Here is a 19,079-nt window from a genome sequence, read left to right on the forward strand (position 1 = left end):
TACACACTGATATATTTTATATTTTTATATTTTACTTTGTGACACAGTCAAAGCGGCATAAGCAACCAACCCCCAACCCGTCAGAACACAACGGAACCATAAGGTGGGCTCCTCTCAAGGAGAAACGGTTAAATGTGAATGATCAGTATCTACTGTAACTTCAGATGAAAGTGGGAACAAGGTATGTTGTACTTCCAGACAATGTTTTGCCAAGTTTGCTGCACATTATTATAATTTTGATGTTAAGTTCCCAGCTTCTGGGAGCTCCGTTGCGGGTTTCTCCCTGCAGGGGGCGTGGTGGAGCCATGCTCCGGCCACAGCTGGTACCGTGGGCTGTGCACCTGCAGCCTATCGGTAATCTAGCCGCCTATGTATGGACTGAACTCGTGTTTTGTTCCCTAGCAAAACCCTGACTACTTGTTTCTGGATTATTGTTGTGAGTTTTCCTTCATGGACTAGTTTTGAACTTTGTCAAGGTCTCTACGCCTTTTTTGGGTTAAACAACTCTTGTAACCTTCACTAAAGGCTTCTCTCGGACACCATCCGCCACTGCGTGTTGCCTGCTTTTGGGTCCTGGCACAACCGACTGTAACGTTTGATAAACTTATTATGGCTGTGTGAGTTAATGTAACATGTTATGTTGTGTATTTGGTTGTGTATTGTGTTTGTTCATGAGGTTCATCACATCAAGGAAGACATTAAAGGTCTCAGTTCTGGTTGACTTCTTTCAACTGGAGTGTGAACATTTGCTCATTCTTGGCAACAATGGCTAGCGGGTGGCAGGAAATGGAAGACCCACAGGCTTCATCTGTAAATTTAAAAAACATTCAAAAGCAAATGACTGGTCTACAAAAGGCCTGTCTGTCTTCCCACCTGTCTACCTGTACCATGTAGACAGGTGTAATATAGTTTACATGGATGTGGAAGGAATCGCAGCACCAACAGAAAAGATTCTTGTGTATCTGTTAGATCCAGTATATTAAAGTTATCTCTTATTTGCTTTTACCTTGTTATATTCTTTATTCTTGTCATATTGATTCTCATTACTTAATGTTTCTTATTATTTGCTAATGCTTAATGTTCATGATGCTTGATGTGTCAACTCGAACTTCTCTGGTCAAGGGTGACAGAAATGCAGCTGCTGTGGGGAAGTGACATTGACTGGGTTAGAGCCTGACCCAGGAGCTGGGTTAGGGTTAGGGCCTGACCCAGGAGCTGGGTTAGGGTTAGAGCCTGACCCAGGAGCTGGGTTAGGGTTAGAGCCTGACCCAGGAGCTGGGTTAGGGTTAGGGCCTGACAATGACCCAGGAGGTGTTCTTTAGATCTGTCTGATATGGAAGAATGTGCTGTGTGAGAGCTAAGCTAATCAAATCAGTGAAGACCTACATATAATCTCACCATTATGATTTACAGTCTTTTGCTTTGTTTGGGACCTGCTATTGTGTGTTTCCCCCTCCCTTTAGGCACATTTGACTTCTGTAACTAGGGACCTCCTAATTTCAATAAAAGAAGGATGGCGGAAGTTGTGCGTCAGAACGTGTTGGAGATCTGTAACTGAGCACATCTCTCCGTTCTCCTTGCAAGTAAAATTCAAAACTGTTGTCTTTGCCTCATTAGTTTCTCTCATGTTTTAGGTCGTTTGAACCTAACAATTTGTATCAGTATCAAAGGGAAGACTCAAGTAAAAGAGGAAAAATGTGAGTTGAACAATTCACTTTATTGACAGGAAGTCCACCTTCATGTCACTAACTGGCCAAAAGAGCAGAAAAACTGTATTATTTAAAAAGATATGTGATACTTGTAAATGCCTTGAAGGGACTTTGGACAGAAATGATGAGGAAGCTTACGAAGATGCCTGGGAAAGGCTCAATCAAGGTTCTGGCCAGACATTTGTTCAACAGAAGGCATTTAGAGATCGATTATCTCGCTGGCTGAAAACACAGTCCAAGGAAACAGATTTTGCCTCTTGTAAATGGACTGGAAATATTAAAAGACTGCCATGAAAATCTGGGACTGTTACAAAAACTGTCTGAATGGACGGGTGGAATCACAATATCACAATGACCTTGGCCGGGGAAAAGATGCTCCCAGCTTCAGGGATTTTGCTGCGTTCCGGACACTGGAAGCACAAGTTGCATGTAACCCCGTGACTTCCATCTATGCACCATTCCCTGGAAGCAACTAATGACAAAGGAAATTTAAAGACATTAAAAGGACGAGGCAAGTGTATTTAACATGAAAGCAGCTGAGAATCAACTCACAACCCAAACTTGCACGAGATCTCCAGGCATCCTGAAAATGTCCCACAGAGCAACAATTCAGTGACAAAACCTGCAGTTTCACTTTCTGTTGCCAGGAAAGACAATCAGTTGGTGTCTCAATGATAGTCGCAGTGTGGCCTCATCAGCCACCAATCCTTGCAAAGAGGAACTGGTGGAGGCCTTATTGGACAGGCAGAGGGTTGCTGGACCAGGAAGTGAGTCGTGAACTGCAAGCTGATGCTTCTCCAGTGAAGCTAAACGTTACCACAACGATGGGGAAGAACACAGCTGTCAACAGTGAAAGGGTGTCTGATCTCCTTGCAAGAGGCTACAGTTCAGCAACAGTTGTCAAGGTCCCTTGTGCAAACACAAGACAGCCGATCTGCAAACTGTTTAAACATAGCAGACTGCAAAACAGCTAAACATTGACTGTCACAAATCTTAAATAAGCTCCCTCCTCCTCAGCTGTGAAGTTGGTCTCCTCCTCGATTACAACTGCCCCAAGGCTCTCGTGCTCAGACAGTCAATATTAGGCAAAGATAATGAGCCTCATGCTATTCAGACACAAGAGCATTTCATAATGTCCTTCTCAGGAAAGGCCATCAATGCCCAACAGACAGCTCGCTGAGGTCCGACTCACCCAACTCAAAAAGAAATTCACCAAAGAAGACTACATAGAGTGCTTCTCAATTCATGGCCACACACTTTTATGTCGATGACGGAGTCACAAGTGTGAAGGTAATAGAAAAGGACACACACTCAGCTCAAGAGGAACACAGATTATGTGCCAGATGTGATGTGGTTAGTGGCCCTAACCCCTCAAAGGTAAAATGATCTTACATGAAATGTGTCGTCAAGGCCCCGGATGGGATGGCCCATTGCCCGTCCATCTGAGACCACCGTGGGAGTGCTGGAGAAGAGAGCTGAAAATCTTGGAGGAATTGCAGATATTAAGGTGCTCTGGGTCTGCCAACTTTGGAGAAGGGGTAAAAAGGGAAGTGCACCATTTCGCGGACGCGAGCACCACTCGATATGGACAATGTTCTGACCTCAGAATGCTCAAGGACAGAAGTTCACAGTACCTTTGTCACGGCGGAAAGCCCACGTGTCTCCTTCTATAGTTACCCACAATAATCCAGATATGAAATTACTGCTGGGTTCACATTTCCACCGTTAAAACCCTACAGACAAGACATCCAGGGGAACACCAGCAAATGAACTGCTCTCATCCAACTGGTCCACATTCGTTCCTGTGGTAAAGCAATCTACAACTTATAGAGCTTCCAACTGGAGACCCCAAGGTGAGGAAAATGCAGAACAAACGAGCCTCACTGACTGTGGCAAAGTTCTCGTCCTGGTCTCATGCAGTCTTGTGCCTCCACTGTGACTGGTCTGCTTGGCTATTAAGGTGAAAAACCTGGAGTTTTCCTCTTATTAGACCAAAGGATTCAGCAGTTCTAGCCTTATAGAGGGGCTTTATCAGCTGTCAGACTGTCCTTCCAGGCCAGATGGTAATCTCCTATTTAGGAAGAATAATCCAGACTACAATTAAAACTTCTTTTTGATAGAGCTGGCTTGAATTGATTTGCAACATCTCTTAGCCTGCGAGGGGGGTGCTGGGAGACTTTTTGTGATACGCTGAGCCCCTATTCTCTACGCTCCTCACAAGTACCCCTTCAGTAACCCTTCACTTGTTTCTTCTGTCCCTTTCTAATTTTTTCTGTTTCCATTTGTGCTCATGTGTAATATTGCAATTTCTTGTTTATGGCTTTGGAGCGCATGTGTGGTGACATAGGAGTTATATTATAGTACTTTTGAATCTAATTTGCTGAGTCCTACATGCCAAGGTGATGATATAAAGACCCTTTAGGCAACTGTAAATCAGCTGGACAGATCCGGTGACTTATGGACATGACTTATGTCCAACAGTTCCAGACAGACGGCTTGACTGTCAAGAGTCATAAGTCACTTCGTTTAACAAAATGAAGATATAATGAAGCTGACCTGTCCACAAAGATCCCGGCCTGCACCGCATGGACGATGCTGCGGAACCGGAGCTTGTCTTCGTTACAGCCCACCGCCAGGCCTTTCCGCCGGGTAAAGGTTGAAGCCAACCAGTTCCGAACTTCTGACGGCACCGAGTCTGACGGAATGTCACTCAGCTCGTCCTCCAGATCCACCATGCGCCTGTAGGAGAGGCAGTGTGTTGATCACCTCCACATTAATGGACACTTTACCTCAGGGCTGTGTTGCACAGCAAATCAATCAATCAATCAATCAATCAATCAATCAATCAATCAATCAATCAATCAATCAATTAATCAATCAATCTTTATTTATACAGCGTCTTCTCCCCTTTAACAGGAAGAAACCTGGAGCAGGACTAGGCTCATGTAGGGGGACCCTCCTGCTGATGGGGGGGTGGGGGAGGAGAGGAGAGGAGAGGAGAGGAGAGAGAGGAGAGGAGAGGAGAGGAGAGGAGAGAGGAGAGGAGAGGGGGGAGGACAGGCAGAGGATAGAATGGAGAGAGCAAAGATGAGGGGCCTCCTCTGTACATCCCAAAATAATGAACAACAAAACACTCAGTTGCAACAGTAATGATGCGTATGGCTATGAAACCATCCATCCAACCATCCATCCTCTACCGCTGATCCAGGGTCAGGTCGCGGGGGCAGCAGCCTAAGAAGAGAGGCCCAGACTTCCCTCTCCCCAGCTACTTCTTCCAGCTCATCCGGAGGGATCCCCAGGCGTTCCCAGACCAGTCCAGAGACAGTCTCTCAAGATTCAAGATTCAAGATTCAAGAGTACTTTATTGATCCCTTTAGGGGGTGTCCACCAGGGAAATTAGCATCTCCAAAGATCTACAAGCATCTACAAAATTTCCCACCACCATTACTCCCCATTAAACCTATTAAAGATAATAAAAATATAATAAAATAAGAAATAAAATAGAATAAATTAAAAATAGAATATGAATATAAATATAAAACTATAAAAATGTTCCAGTTCTCCTGTTGGCCCTCCTCCCCCCTGTGAGGAGTTGAACAGCCTGATGGTTTGGGGGATGAATGAGTTCCCCAGTCTGTTGGTCCTGAACTTGGGGAGGCGCAGCCTCTGGCTGATCAGGCTTCTCTGGCTGTGGATGACAGTGTGCAGAGGGTGGCGGTCATTGTCCATGATGCTCCGCAGCTTGTCAATAGTTCTCTTCTCTGCCACTGTCGCCAGAGGTTTCAGCTTCATCCCCACCACCGAGCTGGCCCGCCTGATCAGCTTCTGCAGCCTGGAGAGGTCCGCTTTTGTCGCACTCCCCCCCCAGCACACCACAGCGTAGGACAGGACGCTGGCGACCACAGACTGATAGAACATACTCCAACGTGTCCTGGGTCTTCCCGGGGGTCTCCTACCAGAGGGACATGCCCTGAACACCTCACCAGGGAGGCGTCCAGGGGGCATCCTGACTAGGTGCCCAAGCCACCCCATCTGGCTCCTCTCAACGCGGAGGAGCAGCGACTCTACTCCGAGCTCCTCCCGGATGGCAGAGCTTCTCACCCTATCTCTAAGGGAGAGCCCAGCCACCCTACAGAGGAATCTCATTTTGGCCGCTTGTACCCGTGATCTTGTTCTTTCGGTCATTACCCAAAGCTCATGACCATAGGTGAGGGTGTGAACGAAGATCGACCAGTAAATCTCTTCATCACTACGGACCGGTGCAGAGCCCGCATTACTGCGGACGCCGCACCGATCCGCCTGTCGATCTCCCGCTCCATTCTTCCCTCACTCGTGAACAAGACCCCGAGGTACTTAAACTCCTCCACTTGGGGCAGGATCTCCTCCTTGACCCGGAGAAGGCACTCCACCTTTTTCCGGTTGAGAACCATGGCCTCGGATTTGGAGGTGCTGATTTTCATCCCAGCCGCTTCACATGCGGCGGCGAACCGATCCAGTGATCGTTGGAGGTCACGGGCCGATGAAGCCAACAGGACCACATCATCCGCAAAAAGCAGAGACCCGATCCTGAGGTCACCAAACCGGATCCCCTCAACACCATGACTGCACCTAGAAATTCTGTCCATAAAAGTCACGTACAGAATCGGTGACAAAGGGAAGCCCTGGCGGAGACCACCCTCACTGGAAACGAGTTCGACTTACTGCCAGCACTGCGGACCAAACTCTGGCACCGATCGTACAGGGAGCGGACAGCCCGTATCAGCGGGCCCGACACCCCATACTCTCGGAGGACCCCCCATAGGACCCCCCGAGGGACACAAAACACATGTGGACTGGTTGGGCAAACTCCCATGCACCCTCGAAGACCCTGCTGAGGGTGTAGAGCTGGTCCACTGTTCCACGCCCAGGACGAAAACCACATTGCTCCTTCTGAATCCGAGGTTCAACTATCCGGCGGACCCTCCTCTCCAGTACCCCTGAATAGACCTTACCAGGGAGGCTGAGGAGTGTGATCCCCCTCCGGTCCCCCTTCTTAAAAAGAGGGACTACCACCCCGGTCTGCCAATCCAGCGGCACTGCCCCCAATGTCCACGTGATGTTGCAGAGTCGAGTCAACCACGACAGCCCTACAACATCCAGAGCCTTATGGAACTCTGGGCGGATCTTATCCACTCCCGGGGCCTTGCCACTGAGGAGTTTTTTGACTACCTCGGCAACTTCAGCCCCGGAGATATGAGAGCCTGTCCCCAGGCCCTACTTGGAAGGCGTGTTGGTGGGATTGAGGAGGTAAGGAAAAACTCCCCTTTAACAGGAAGAAACCTTGAGCAGGACCAGGCTCATGTAAGGGGACCCTCCTGCTGATGGGGGGGCTGGGTGGAGAGGAGAGGAGAGGGGAGGAGGGGAGAGGAGAGGAGAGGAAAGGAAAGGAAAGGAGAAGGAGGAGAGGAGAGGAGAGGAGAGGAGAGGAGAGGAGAGGAGAGGAGAGGAGAGGAGAGGAAACCATGACCCAGTGGAGTGACAGAGGCCTGTCAGGTGATCATGTTTCTGGACCCCGGCAGCCTTGGCCTATAGCAGCACAGCTAAGATGTGACCTAACGATTAGACGACCGCCTAAGTATGATAATCTGTCTGTCTATGATAGTAACTGGAACTACAGAATTAGTAACAATAAGCTTTTTCAAAGAGGTAGGTTTTAAGTCTGATCTTAAAAGTGGCGATGGAGTCAGCCTCCCGTACCTGGACAGGGAGCTGGTTCCATAGCAGGGGGGCCTGGTAGCTAAATGCTCGGGCCCCCATTCTAACTCTAGAGACTCTGGGGACCACAAGTAGACCAGCATTCTGAGAGAATATCCTGCAGTAGTTCTCAGGAATGGCTGTAAATGCTGTTTTTCCTGTTTCCCTCACGTTTATCTTTGGTGAGCAGAGTTCCTAGTGTTCAACGCTCCTGGTGTTCAACGCTCCTGTGGAACCATGGTGTGTTTCACCAATATAAGGGTTTCTCCTAACCCTAACCCAAATCCTCCCCAGGAATCCAGCAGCTAGTGCTCTGGTCTGTTATTCAGAGGAAATGTCTCCTTCTATTGTGCTTCATGTGTGAGTGTTTGTGTGCATTAGCCAGAAGTGTGTTGCCTTGCCTGGTTTCCTCAGTATATAGGAATTCTAGTACGGATGCAGCGTACTCCAGGTTTTTCTTCAGGTCCACCAAAGACGCCTCTCCTTTGTCCAGCTGTTTCACAAGGCAGCGTAACCTGTAACACACACACACACACACACACACACACACACACACAACACACACACACACACACACACACACACCATCTTATTTGTTCTAGAACATTTCCGGGGGGTTTCGCAGATGCATTAGTTGGACTGGACGTTCTGCTGCATGTGTTGGGGTGGAACGTAGAACCTGATGGCAGCACTCTCCAGGGCATCAGGTTCTTCAGGGACCGGTAGCTCATCAGCCAGGATTTCCTCGGTGCTCCGCGTGTCAACAAGCGTTTCAGTGCGTTTGCTGCTGCCAGTGCACGCAGCCATATTTGTGCACAGAACATTCTGAGACCTCGAGCCTACATGGATTCAAGCAAAGATCAAATGACAGCCGGAACACAGCGTTCTGGCCTTTATGAGCAGGAATGTTGTTGTGGGATTGGGAACAACTCACGCGTCAGTTGGGCCAGCGGGTGCCTGTTGCTTTCACCTGCTTTGTTGGCAACTGCAAAAATAATCAGAAGTATCTATTATGAGACCAACTGAGTCTAAATTGCAGAGGTTTGTTCTTGTTATGGAATAAGTTGGTCTCAGGAAGTCACTCTTGTGGAGTGTGGAACTATTTCACAGTGTCCAGACCAGCAGATGGACGGTGCTGAAGGTGGAAACCAGCCAGTCCAAAGAGGTGAGCAGGTTTGAGGAGGAAGTGAAGGAGGAAGTAAAGGAAGAAGTGAAGGAGGACGTGAAGGATGACGTGAAGGAGGACATAAAGGAGGACGTGAAGGAGGACGTGAAGGAGGACGTGAAGGAGGAGTAAAGAAGAAGTAAAGAAGAAGGTAAGGAGGACGTGAAGGAGGACGTGAAGAGAACGTAAAGGAGTGAAGGAGTGAAGGATGACGTGAAGGAGGACATAAGGAGGACGTGAAGGAGGACGTGAAGGAGGACGTGAAGGAGGAAGTAAAGGAGGAAGTAAAGAAGGAAGTAAAGGAGGACGTGAAGGAGGACGTGAAGGAGGACGTAAAGGAGGAAGTAAAGGAGGACGTAAAGGAGGAAGTGAAGGAGGAAGTAAGGAGGACGTAAAGGAGGACGTAAAGGAGGACGTGAAGGAGGACGTGAAGGAGGACGTAAAGGAGGATGTGAAGGAGGACATAAAGGAGGACGTAAAGGAGGACGTAAAGGAGGATGTGAAGGAGGACATAAAGGAGGACGTAAAGGAAAGGACATCCGTAAGGAGGACTTAAGGAGGACCGTAAAGGAAGTGAAGGACGTAAAGAAGGAGGACGTAAGGAGGACGTGAGGAGGACGTGAAGGAGGACGTAAAGAGGTGAAGGAGGACATGATTCGTAAAGGAGGACGAGGACGTAAAGGAGGAAGTAAAGGCATCGTGAGATGCGATTGATTCTCTAAAACCTTCTCAGTCAATATCATTTCTGATCTGTAGCATTCAGGAAAGGTAATGGCAAGAGCACAACTGACAATGATCTATATATGAACGTGTGTGTGTGTGTGTGTGTGTGTGTGTGTGTGTGTGTGTGTGTGTGTGTGTGGATCCAAAGTGATTGAGGCAGGGCTGGAAGAGGATAAGGAGATAATAACGGCTGATTTCCCTTTGTGAACAAGAGCCCATTTCATTAGTGATAATGACTCCCTGAGCGTAGCACCATAACAACTAGCAGCACATGTCATGGCTCCTGTCACATGATGTCACAGCCATTTCCCTTAAGTCCTTCCTCTTCAGGTTTCCATAGCAACAACATCCAGTAAACACTGAGACAGCTGGGGTTACGCGTTTGAATGAGAGCAAGTTTTCCCAATTATCCTAGAAAGAACCTGTGAGGTGACATGATGAGGATCCCAAACATGTGAGATGAATTCAGTAACTTCAGTAATTCAGACTTCTGGACCCCCCATCCAGGAGCTTTCACCCTCACGGGTGACCTGTTCAGGATAGAAGCAGCAGATTATTGTTGTCACTGACTGAACGCACACGAGTTGTCCTCTAGACAACAATCAGCCGTCTGTTGCTGTTCATCTCGCCTCTAAGATGTCAGCAACCTTGAGGAGCCAACGGCGGACAGGAACGAAGGCGTCTGGGAACCCCGCAGAACAACATGGATCACAAAATCCTTCCCATTCTAGTTCTGCAGTTAAACATCCCACAGCACAAAGACACCGTCGGTCAAGGAAAGAAGCAACGTGCTCAGGAACCTGGGGCACCGGAGCAAAGTTCTGTCTCACCAATAGTGAAGCTGAAGCCATCGATGCTGAAGGTCGCGCTCCGACATTTTTTAAATCCTTGTTTTTTAGACGTTGGCTGTGTCATTGTGCACGTCTCTGCTCTCTGCCTGAGGGCTGATGAGGGAGAAGTGGTGTCCCTGGAGAAGCCTGATGCAGACTGCCGTAACCTTGGCGATCCTGCAGGACCACCCATCTGAGCGGCTCTCCATCCTCCTTCCAACATCTGTCTTTCTTCTCTCCCCCAAAAGCTGCTCCTACAAGAGCGACGGAGAAGATGGAAATAAAGAAAAGTTAGTTGCACCAAAACAAGAGGAGGGGGGGGGGGGGTGCTGAGCCTGAGAACCTGGAGGAGGAACTTCTACTGCAGTCAAAACAAACATCTCAGACACAATGAAGAGATTCTCTGCACTCGTTAAAGGTAAAGATGCACGGAAACACGATCCTAGAACCACAGATGATTGTTTTTACATGCACTCAGCAAGAAGGTTGTGGTTTCACCGGCTGCCTGTAGAGGGCGCTGTGGCCGATATGTGAGTCGTCTGAATGAGGCTTGAAATGAGGGAAAGAACCTCCAGACTGAGGATTCTGAAGGAGGGTCTGTGTGGGGAAGGCTCCACCGGGCTCCTGTGGCCTGGGGGGCTGCAGTGGCCCCACTACAGAGGCGGCGGCTGCTGCTGATCTCCTCTGATCGAGGGACTTCCTCTCTCTGTTGTGCTCACAAGTAAATTGAATTTAGGAGGTTTCAAGCACATGATGGGATCATGGGATTGTTGTTTTTCTGACTTTTCCTCAGCCGACTCTGCTTGTGTTGCTGAGTTCTTCTGCTGAAACCTCTTCTGACAACATGCATCCGGCTTGCTGGTTCCTGACGGTCCTCCTGGCTCTGGGCTGCACCCCTGGTCCCTGCAGAGCCGGGCCTCTACACGCCCAGTGCAAAGCTGAATGGTACCCATTCTTTTCTTACCTCCTTTGAACGGGTGCTTCTCTCTTTCCAGAGATCTTTGAAGGATCATCCCAGACCCGATGTTTTGGACTTTTGAGGCTTTACCTGCTATTTGCTTATTATTAAACTATTTTGGGACTATACTTTACTGTCCTGGACTTTACTGTACTGACTGGACTATACTGTACTGACTGGACTATACTGTACTGGACTGTACTATACTGTACTCCACTGTACTGTGCTGGACTGTACTGTACTCTACTATATTGGACTATACTGTACTGTACTGTACTGTACTCTACTATGTTATACTGGACTGTACTATACTGGACTATACCCTACTATACTGTACTGGACTACACTGTACTGTACTATACTGTACTCTACTATATTGGACTATACTCTACTGGACTGTACTGTACTGTACTCTACTATGTTATACTGGACTGTACTATACTGGACTATACCCTACTATACTGTACTGGACTACACTGTACTGTACTATACTGTACTCTACTATATTGGACTATACTCTACTGGACTGTACTGTACTGTACTATACTGTACTCTACTATACTGGACTATACTCTACTGGACTGGACTGTACTGTACTCTATTGTGCTATACACGTGTATCTATGAAGCTGGACATTTGGTGCTGGATATTTTCCTGTATCATGTTGGGGAGCAGCCAGGTGACCCTCCTGAAGCCTTCTGATGGTGAACATCTTCTCCTGCAGGTATTTTGGAGTTCCTTGTAAAGCGGTTTATGAATTGCTGGTGGCACAGATTAGAAAGTGGACAACGAGAGCGAGCTGCTCCACGGGAGGACAGAAGTGCCTCTATAAGGTTCGACTTTCACTCTTCATCAAGCTGCCATTCTTCAGGAATCCACAGCTTCATCGAAACCTCTTCACTTCTTCACACATGCAGCTAAACAGCCTATGGAAGGAAGCTAAAGCCTCAACCTAGTTAGCATCTCCTCACTAATTACTAGATATCTGATATTAGTACACACACACCAGGCCAGGCAACACAAACCTGCTAATACACGGACTCACACACTCACACACTCACACATACACACCACACACACACCAGACACACACACACACCAGGCCAGGCAACACAACCCTGCTAATACACAGACTCACACACACACACACACACCACACACACTCACACACACACACACACACACACACACACACACACACACACACTCCCACCTGTGTTTAAATGTGAAATTCTGTGAACCCTTTCTTGGTTTCGTTTCGCTTCGTTTTCTCCCGCTTATCTGGATCCGGGTCGCGGGGGCAGCAGCTTCAGGAGGGCGCCCAGACAGCCTCTCCCCGGCCACTTCCATCAGCTCCTCTGGGGGAACCCCCAGCCGCTCCCGAGCCAGGTGAGAGATGTGATCTCTCCACCTAGTCCTGGGCCGGCCACGAGGCCTCCTCCCGGTGGGACATGTCCGGAACACCTCTAAAGGAAGGCATCCTAGCCAGATGCCCGAGCTGACCCCAGCTGACTCCTCTCGATGTGGAGGAGCAGCGGTTCTACTCCGAGCCCCTCCCGGATGTCCGAGCTTCTCACCCTATCTCTAAGGTTGAGCCCGGCCACCCTGCGGAGGAAACTCATTTCAGCCGCTTGTATCCGCGATCTTGTTCTTTCGGTCATCACCCAGCGTTGATGGCCATAGGTGAGGACTGGGACGTAGATCGACCGGTAAATCGAGAGCTTTGCCTTCCGGCTCAGCTCTCTCTTCACCACGACGGATCGGTTAAGCGCCCGCATCACTGCTGACGCCGCTCCGATCCGCCTGTCGATCTCCCGTTCCATCCTACCCTCACTCGTGAACAAGATCCCAAGATACTTGAACTCCTCCACCTGGGGCAGGACCTCCTCCCCAACCCGGAGAAGGCACTCTACCTTTTTCCGAGCGAGGACCATGGACTCTGACTTGGAGGTGCTGATTTGCATCCCTGGGCGGCCCTTATCAAGGGACCATCCACCCCATACTCCCGGAGCGCCCCCCACAGGATGCTCCTGGGGACCTGGTCATAGGCCTTTTCCAAGTCCACAAAGCACATGTGGACTGGTTGGGCAAACTCCCAACTCCCCTCAAGCACCCCAGCAAGGGTAAAGAGCTGATCCATGGTTCCACAACCGGGGCGAAACCCGCATTGTTCCTCCTCGATCAGAGGTTCGACTGTCAGTCTAATCCTCTTTTCCAGCACCCTGGCATAGACCCTCTGGTCCCCCCTCTTAAAAATAGGGACCACCACCCCGGTCTGCCAGTCCAAGGGCACTGCCCCCGATGTCCAGGCAATGTTGCAGAGGTGTGTCAACCAGGACAGCCCTACAACATCCAGGGCTTTAAGATAACCCGGGCGGATCTCATCCGCTCCTGGAGCTCCGCCGCCGGGCAGCTGTTTCACTACCTCGGCAACTTCCGCTCCAGAAATTGGATGGTCCACCTCCCGGTCATCCGACTCTGTTCCACCTTGAGGATACGTGTTGGTAGGATTGAGGAGCTCCTGGAAGTATTCCTTACACCGCCAGATAATTGCCCCAGGAGACATCAGCAGCTCCCCATGCACACCCAACACGGTGTGGGCAAGTTGCCGCCTGCCACCCCTAAGGCGCCGGACAGTTTGCCACAATCTTCTCGGAGCAGACCGAAAGTCTTCCTCCATAGCCTCACTGAACTCCTCCCACGCCGGAGTTTTTGCCACCGTGATTGTCTCGGCCGCAACCCGCTTAGCCAACCAGTACCGGTTAGCTGCTTCCGGAGACCCACAGACCAGCCATGACCTGTAGGCCTCTTTCTTCAACCTGATGGCTCCCTTCACCTCTGGTGTCCACCATCGGGTACGGGGATTACCGCCACGACCAGCACCAGCGGCTTTGCAGCCACAGCGACAGCCGCCTCGACAATGGCAGAGCGGAACATGGCCCATTCAGACTCAATGTCCCCTACCGCCCTCGGAACACGATCAAAGCTCTGTCAGAGGTGGGAGTTGAAGACCAGCCTCACGGGTTCCTCCAACAAGCGTTTCCAACAGACCCTCTCTAAGCATTTGGGCCTCTGGTTCTGATCGGGCAGACCGTTCCTCCCAATCACCCCTTTCCAGGTCACGCTGTCGTTGCCCACGTGAGCGTTGAAGTCTCCCAGCAGCACGATGATGATGGGACACTGTCCAGCGTCCGTCCTCGGTCCTCCAAAAAGGGCGGGTACTCTGAACTATCGTTTGGTGCATACGCACAGAACCCGTTCCACGACCCGAAGGCGTAGGGAAGCAACCCTTTTGCTCGACCACGAGAACCCCAATGTCGAGCTAGAGAGTCTGGGGGCAAGCCAAAAGCCCACCCCCGCTCTCTTACTCTGAGCAATTCCAGCATAGAAGAGTGTCCAACCTCTCACGGACTTCGGTTCCTGAGCCGACTCTATGTGTGGAGGCGAGGCCGACCATATCTAGTCGATAGCGCTCAACCTCCCCCACAAGCTCCAGCTCTTTCCCCACCAGAGAGGTGATGTTCCATGTTTCAATAGCAAATTTCCATAACCGAGGATCGGACCACCGCCGCCCAATCCACACTGCACCGGACCCTTCATACTCCCCCTGCGGGTGGTGGGTCCACTGGAGACGGGAGTGTCCACATAGCTGGTTCGGCTGGGCCTGGCTGGGCCCCATGGATGTAGGCCCGGCCACCAGGCGCTTGCCATCGAGCCCCAGCCCCAGGCCTGGCTCCAGGGTGGGGCCCCAGTAACCCTCCGGGCCAGGTACGCGGCTTCCCTCTTTGCTGTGCCATGTTGGGTCTTATGAACCATTCTTTATCTGACCCTTCACCTAGGACCAATCTGCCTTGGGAGGCCCTACCAGGGAAGAACTGCCCCGGACAGCAAAGCTCCCAGGCTCATTAGGGTACGCAAACTCCTCCACCACGATAAGGTGATGGTTCACACCTTTCTTGGTGTGAGGAGAAACTGTCGAGACGACGGAGAAGGAACATCCATAGACAACAGCAACGGTTCTGTTGGAAGCTTGTCTGGTGAACAGAACCTTGGTTGTGCTGCTGAGATGTCACTGAGCCAGCACTCTTGGAGGATCTTTGGATCTTGAACATGGGACAGAGAACAGGACATGGGGACAGAGAACCAGAGACGTGCTGATGGGACTTTCCTGTCTTCTCTCTGCAGCTCCAGTCGGCCTCAGTCCACTTCATCACAGCCAAACACGTGAGCCCGTTTAGGAGATATGTGGAAAACATCAACTTCCGCTTGGTCCCCTACCACTTCTTCACCTGCTGTCATGTTTCGGTAGGTTTTTGTTTTGACCCCATCATGAGAACAACCGAAGCTAAATGTTCCTCAGAGTTTAAACTGGGTCCAGCTTCCACCACACCTAATCCCCCTCCCCCATTCTGTACTGGTCCAGTCACCACTCAGGCCAGCTTAACGACCACAAATGATTTTATTTATCACACACACGCATGCAAACACACACACACACGCGCGCTCGCCCACACACTCTCTAGGGTCTGGTTTATCTCCCGTCTCCACCCGTTAATCAGAAAGTGATTTAAATCAGTGTTTTAAATCAGAAAAGATTTAAAACATCGAAACAAGGCCGATTTACCACAATCCATTCCTAAACTCCCACTTTGTGTGTGTGTGTGTGTGTGGTGTGTGTGTGTGTGTGGGTGTGTGTGCTGTAGGCCATGTCCATCTCTGAGACCTGGTATGCTGTGAAAGACCATGGAACCAACTACTGTAACCTTTATAACCTGCTGGAAGGTGAGCTCAATGCAGGATCTAAACATGACGATGATGTGATGATGACGATAGGAACCGACATGATCGGCACCCAAGCGACTTCTGTGCAGTCGTCTGCGTGCAGTCGTCTACGTGCAGTCGCCTGTGTAGTCGTCTTCTGTGTAGTCGTCTTCGTGCAGTCGTCTGCGTGCAGTCGTCTGCGTGCAGTCGTTTGTGTGCAGTCGTCTTCATGCAGTCGTCTGCGTGCAGTCATTTGTGCAGTCATCTGCGTGCAGTCGTCTGCGTGCAGTCGTCTTCGTGCAGTCGTCTGTGCAGTCATCTGGGTGCAGTCATCTGCGTGCAGTCGTCTTCGTGCAGTCGTCTGTGCAGTCGTCTGGTGCAGTCGTCTGGGTGCAGTCGTCTTCGTGCAGTCGTCTTCGTGCAGTCGTCTTCGTGCAGTCGTCTGCGTGCAGTCGTCTTCGTGCAGTCGTCTGCGTGCAGTCGTCTGTGCAGTCGTCTGCGTGCAGTCGTCTGTGCAGTCGTCTGCGTGCAGTCGTCTGTGCAGTCGTCTGGTGCAGTCGTCTGGTGCAGTCGTCTGTGCAGTCGTCTGGGTGCAGTCGTCTGGGTGCAGTCGTCTTCGTGCAGTCGTCTGGGTGCAGTCGTCTGGGTGCAGTCGTCTGGGTGCAGTCGTCTGGGTGCAGTCGTCTGTGCAGTCGTCTTCGTGCAGTCGTCTGTGCAGTCGTCTGGGTGCAGTCGTCTGGGTGCAGTCGTCTGGGTGCAGTCGTCTGCGTGCAGTCGTCTTCGTGCAGTCGTCTTCGAGCAGTCGTCTTCGTGCAGTCGTCTGCGTGCAGTCGTCTGCGTGCAGTCATCTGTGCAGTCGTCTGCGTGCAGTCGTCTGCGTGCAGTCGTCTGCGTGCAGTCGTCTTCGTGCAGTCGTCTGCGTGCAGTCGTCTGCGTGCAGTCGTCTTCTGTGTAGTCGTCTTCGTGCAGTCGTCTTCGTGCAGTCGTCTGCGTGCAGTCGTCTTCGTGCAGTCGTCTGCGTGCAGTCGTCTGCGCAGTCGTCTGCGCAGTCGTCTGCGTGCAGTCGTCTTCGTGCAGTCGTCTGTGCAGTCGTCTGCGTGCAGTCGTCTTCGTGCAGTCGTAGACACCTGCCTCAGGTGTTCCTCGGGCCCCCCTGCCTGAGGAACACCATCACTGCTGTTACATGTTGATGGAAGGAGAACACTTCCTGTTTGTGTTGACATGCGCACTTCCTGTGTTTTGCCTTCACAGGAAGTGGCCTGACTGAAGCTAGCGGCTATAAAGAAGTCACCAGTGACTTCCTGTGTACGCAGCGTTCCTCAGCCAACTGCACAGTTTACTGAAAGTCCAGAGCGAGAAGAACCGCCGGCTCATCGGGCTCCTGGATTCAGAAAACGGCTCAAATGACATTTTTCAGTTGTTTCAGATCATTGATTCTGGATTTTTCCATCTTTAAAACTGAGTTATTGTTTTTTTCCATTTTGTTCCTTTAAGACACTTTGAATATTTTCCCATTAAAATGAAGTCACCAAGAAAGAAGCTGTACAAACAAGAGTGTGTTTGATGCTTTATTGCGTTGATTCTAAAGCGGTGAAACTGCTGAAACACCTGAAACGAACCCCAAACTCTCAGTGAATGATTGAGACGAGCAGATCCAGAAACTAAGCTCAGTCGGATGTTTCAGGTCTTTGGATCCATTGCAGGGATCCTCACTGAAGACATGTCCATGTTTGTGGGCCGTTCCAGAACCACACCAGCACATCCAGGAGAGACGAGTGCAGGACAAGAAGGAGAAGCTCCACCATCAAGTCCTCAGGTGCCCCTCGTCTGATCCTCGAGGGAGGTTGAAGGAAGCATCTGAACGCCTACGAGAGCTGAAAACCTGGAGATTTTCTTGGCTTATTTCCCAGGAAAGACACAGGTGCTTCTGAAACCTCTTGATTTGATGTTAGACTGTCTCAACACACCTGTGGGACGCCTCCTCTCAAGTCCTGAAGGTGCTTCTTAAATCCACCTGATGAAGAAATGTGGGCGCTCACTGGTGTCACGCCTGTGATTTGTTGTGTTTGGGTCGGTAGTTCCCTTTCCCGGTTGTGACTAGTTCTACCTTCATTTAACTAGTCAATCATTTTCACCTGCAGCTCGTTACCTTCCCACCAATTTAAGCCGCCTCCCCCTTCAGCACCAGAGTCTTCGTCACGCTTGTGTTCAAGCTCTCGATCCTGATCCCGTCTATGATCCGAGTTAGTTTCCAGGATTTGGACCCCTGCTCTTCTGTCTCCCTGCTGCACTTGGATCCACAAACGTTTGAGAGTACAGGGAAAGCAAGGCCATCATTTATGGGCCACGTCAGACCTGTGGGGGTCCTGGGGTGGTGGTCCACATCAGCAACTCAACTCTGGTGAAAGGTTGTTGAGCGAATGTCAGAAATGAAGCTGGTCTCATCGGAATGATTCTGGGCGTTTCAGCAGCTCTGCCAACCAGCTTGGACCACTATACTGGTGTATACTGGCCACCAGTATAGCCTCAGCCCTGGTCTGCCCTCCTCGCTCACCTCCTGCTTCTTCTTCTAGAATTTGATTGAGTAGTTTGTTCTAAAATGATGATTGAGACCTCCTCCACCAGTGGATCAAACCTCTGGCTTCAGCAGATCATCTCAGGCCACCAAACCGGTGGAACATCTCCAGTCTGTGTGTGACTGTTCAGTTCATCTTTAATTAGCAGCATCTGTTACACTCTAAAGAGGCTCTAGACCCTCGGCAGAACCCCAGGGCCTGACCCCCAACAAGCTATCGTGGCAGGAACAACTCCCCTTTAACAGGAAGAAACCTGGAGCAGGACCAGGCTCAGGTAGGGGGACCCTCCTGCTGATGGGGGGGGGGGGGGGGGAGGAGGGAGAGGAGAGGAGGGGAGGGGGGAGGGGGGAGGGGGGAGGGGAGAGGAGAGGAGGAGAGGAGAGAGGAGAGGGAGAGGAGAGGAGAGGAGAGGAGAGGGGAGGGGAGAGGAAAGGGGAGGGGAAGGGAGAGGAGAGGAAAGGGGAGGGGAGGGGAGAGGGGAGGAGAGGAGGAGAGGAGAGAGGAGAGGGGAGGGGAGGAGGAGGAGGGGGAGGAGGGGAGAGGGGAGGAGAGGGGAGGGGAGAGGAGAGGAGAGGAGAGGGGAGGAGGAGAGGAGGGGAGGGGAGGGGAGGAGAGGGGAGGAGG

The 19,079-nt window shown here is 50.7% G+C and overlaps 2 protein-coding genes and 1 long non-coding RNA gene across 6 annotated transcripts in view; 1 reads left to right on the forward strand and 2 right to left on the reverse strand.

The window, feature by feature from the left end:
- The window catches only part of pde1ca (phosphodiesterase 1C, calmodulin-dependent a), a 27,266-nt gene extending 16,871 nt beyond the window's left edge, over window positions 1–10,395 (reverse strand). Inside the window, exons 1-5 of one of the 4 annotated variants that reach the window (XM_057013194.1) lie at window positions 10,161–10,390; window positions 8,377–8,427; window positions 8,122–8,281; window positions 7,844–7,957; window positions 4,266–4,448 (exon numbers count right to left, since the gene is read on the reverse strand). In XM_057013194.1, coding sequence (XP_056869174.1) covers window positions 4,266–4,448; window positions 7,844–7,957; window positions 8,122–8,281; window positions 8,377–8,427; window positions 10,161–10,383 — 731 coding nt within the window. In that variant the 5' untranslated portion in view covers window positions 10,384–10,390. Of the gene's footprint in view, window positions 1–3,101; window positions 3,781–4,265; window positions 4,449–7,843; window positions 7,958–8,121; window positions 8,282–8,376; window positions 8,428–10,160 lie in introns of those variants that run through there. The other 3 variants (XM_057013195.1, XM_057013196.1, XM_057013197.1) reach the window with 3 other exon arrangements.
- LOC130513917 (uncharacterized) lies at window positions 8,451–17,431 on the forward strand. The gene is made up of 6 exons (XM_057013198.1): window positions 8,451–8,607; window positions 10,954–11,105; window positions 11,843–11,951; window positions 15,304–15,423; window positions 15,822–15,900; window positions 17,131–17,431. The coding sequence occupies exons 2-6, from the start codon at window positions 11,005–11,007 to the stop codon at window positions 17,220–17,222; spliced, it is 501 nt and encodes a 166-aa protein (XP_056869178.1). The 5' UTR covers window positions 8,451–8,607; window positions 10,954–11,004; the 3' UTR covers window positions 17,223–17,431.
- A 3-nt stretch (window positions 17,432–17,434) lies between these two features.
- Window positions 17,435–18,764, reverse strand: LOC130513919 (uncharacterized). The gene is made up of 2 exons (XR_008946864.1): window positions 17,847–18,764; window positions 17,435–17,761 (listed from the first exon to the last, which is right to left on the reverse strand). It is a non-coding gene; the product is annotated as an uncharacterized LOC130513919 (long non-coding RNA).
- Between the last annotated feature and the right edge of the window lie 315 nt (window positions 18,765–19,079).

The sequence above is a fragment of the Takifugu flavidus genome, chromosome 17, assembly GCF_003711565.1.
Source record: "Takifugu flavidus isolate HTHZ2018 chromosome 17, ASM371156v2, whole genome shotgun sequence".
Lineage (NCBI taxonomy): Eukaryota > Metazoa > Chordata > Actinopteri > Tetraodontiformes > Tetraodontidae > Takifugu > Takifugu flavidus.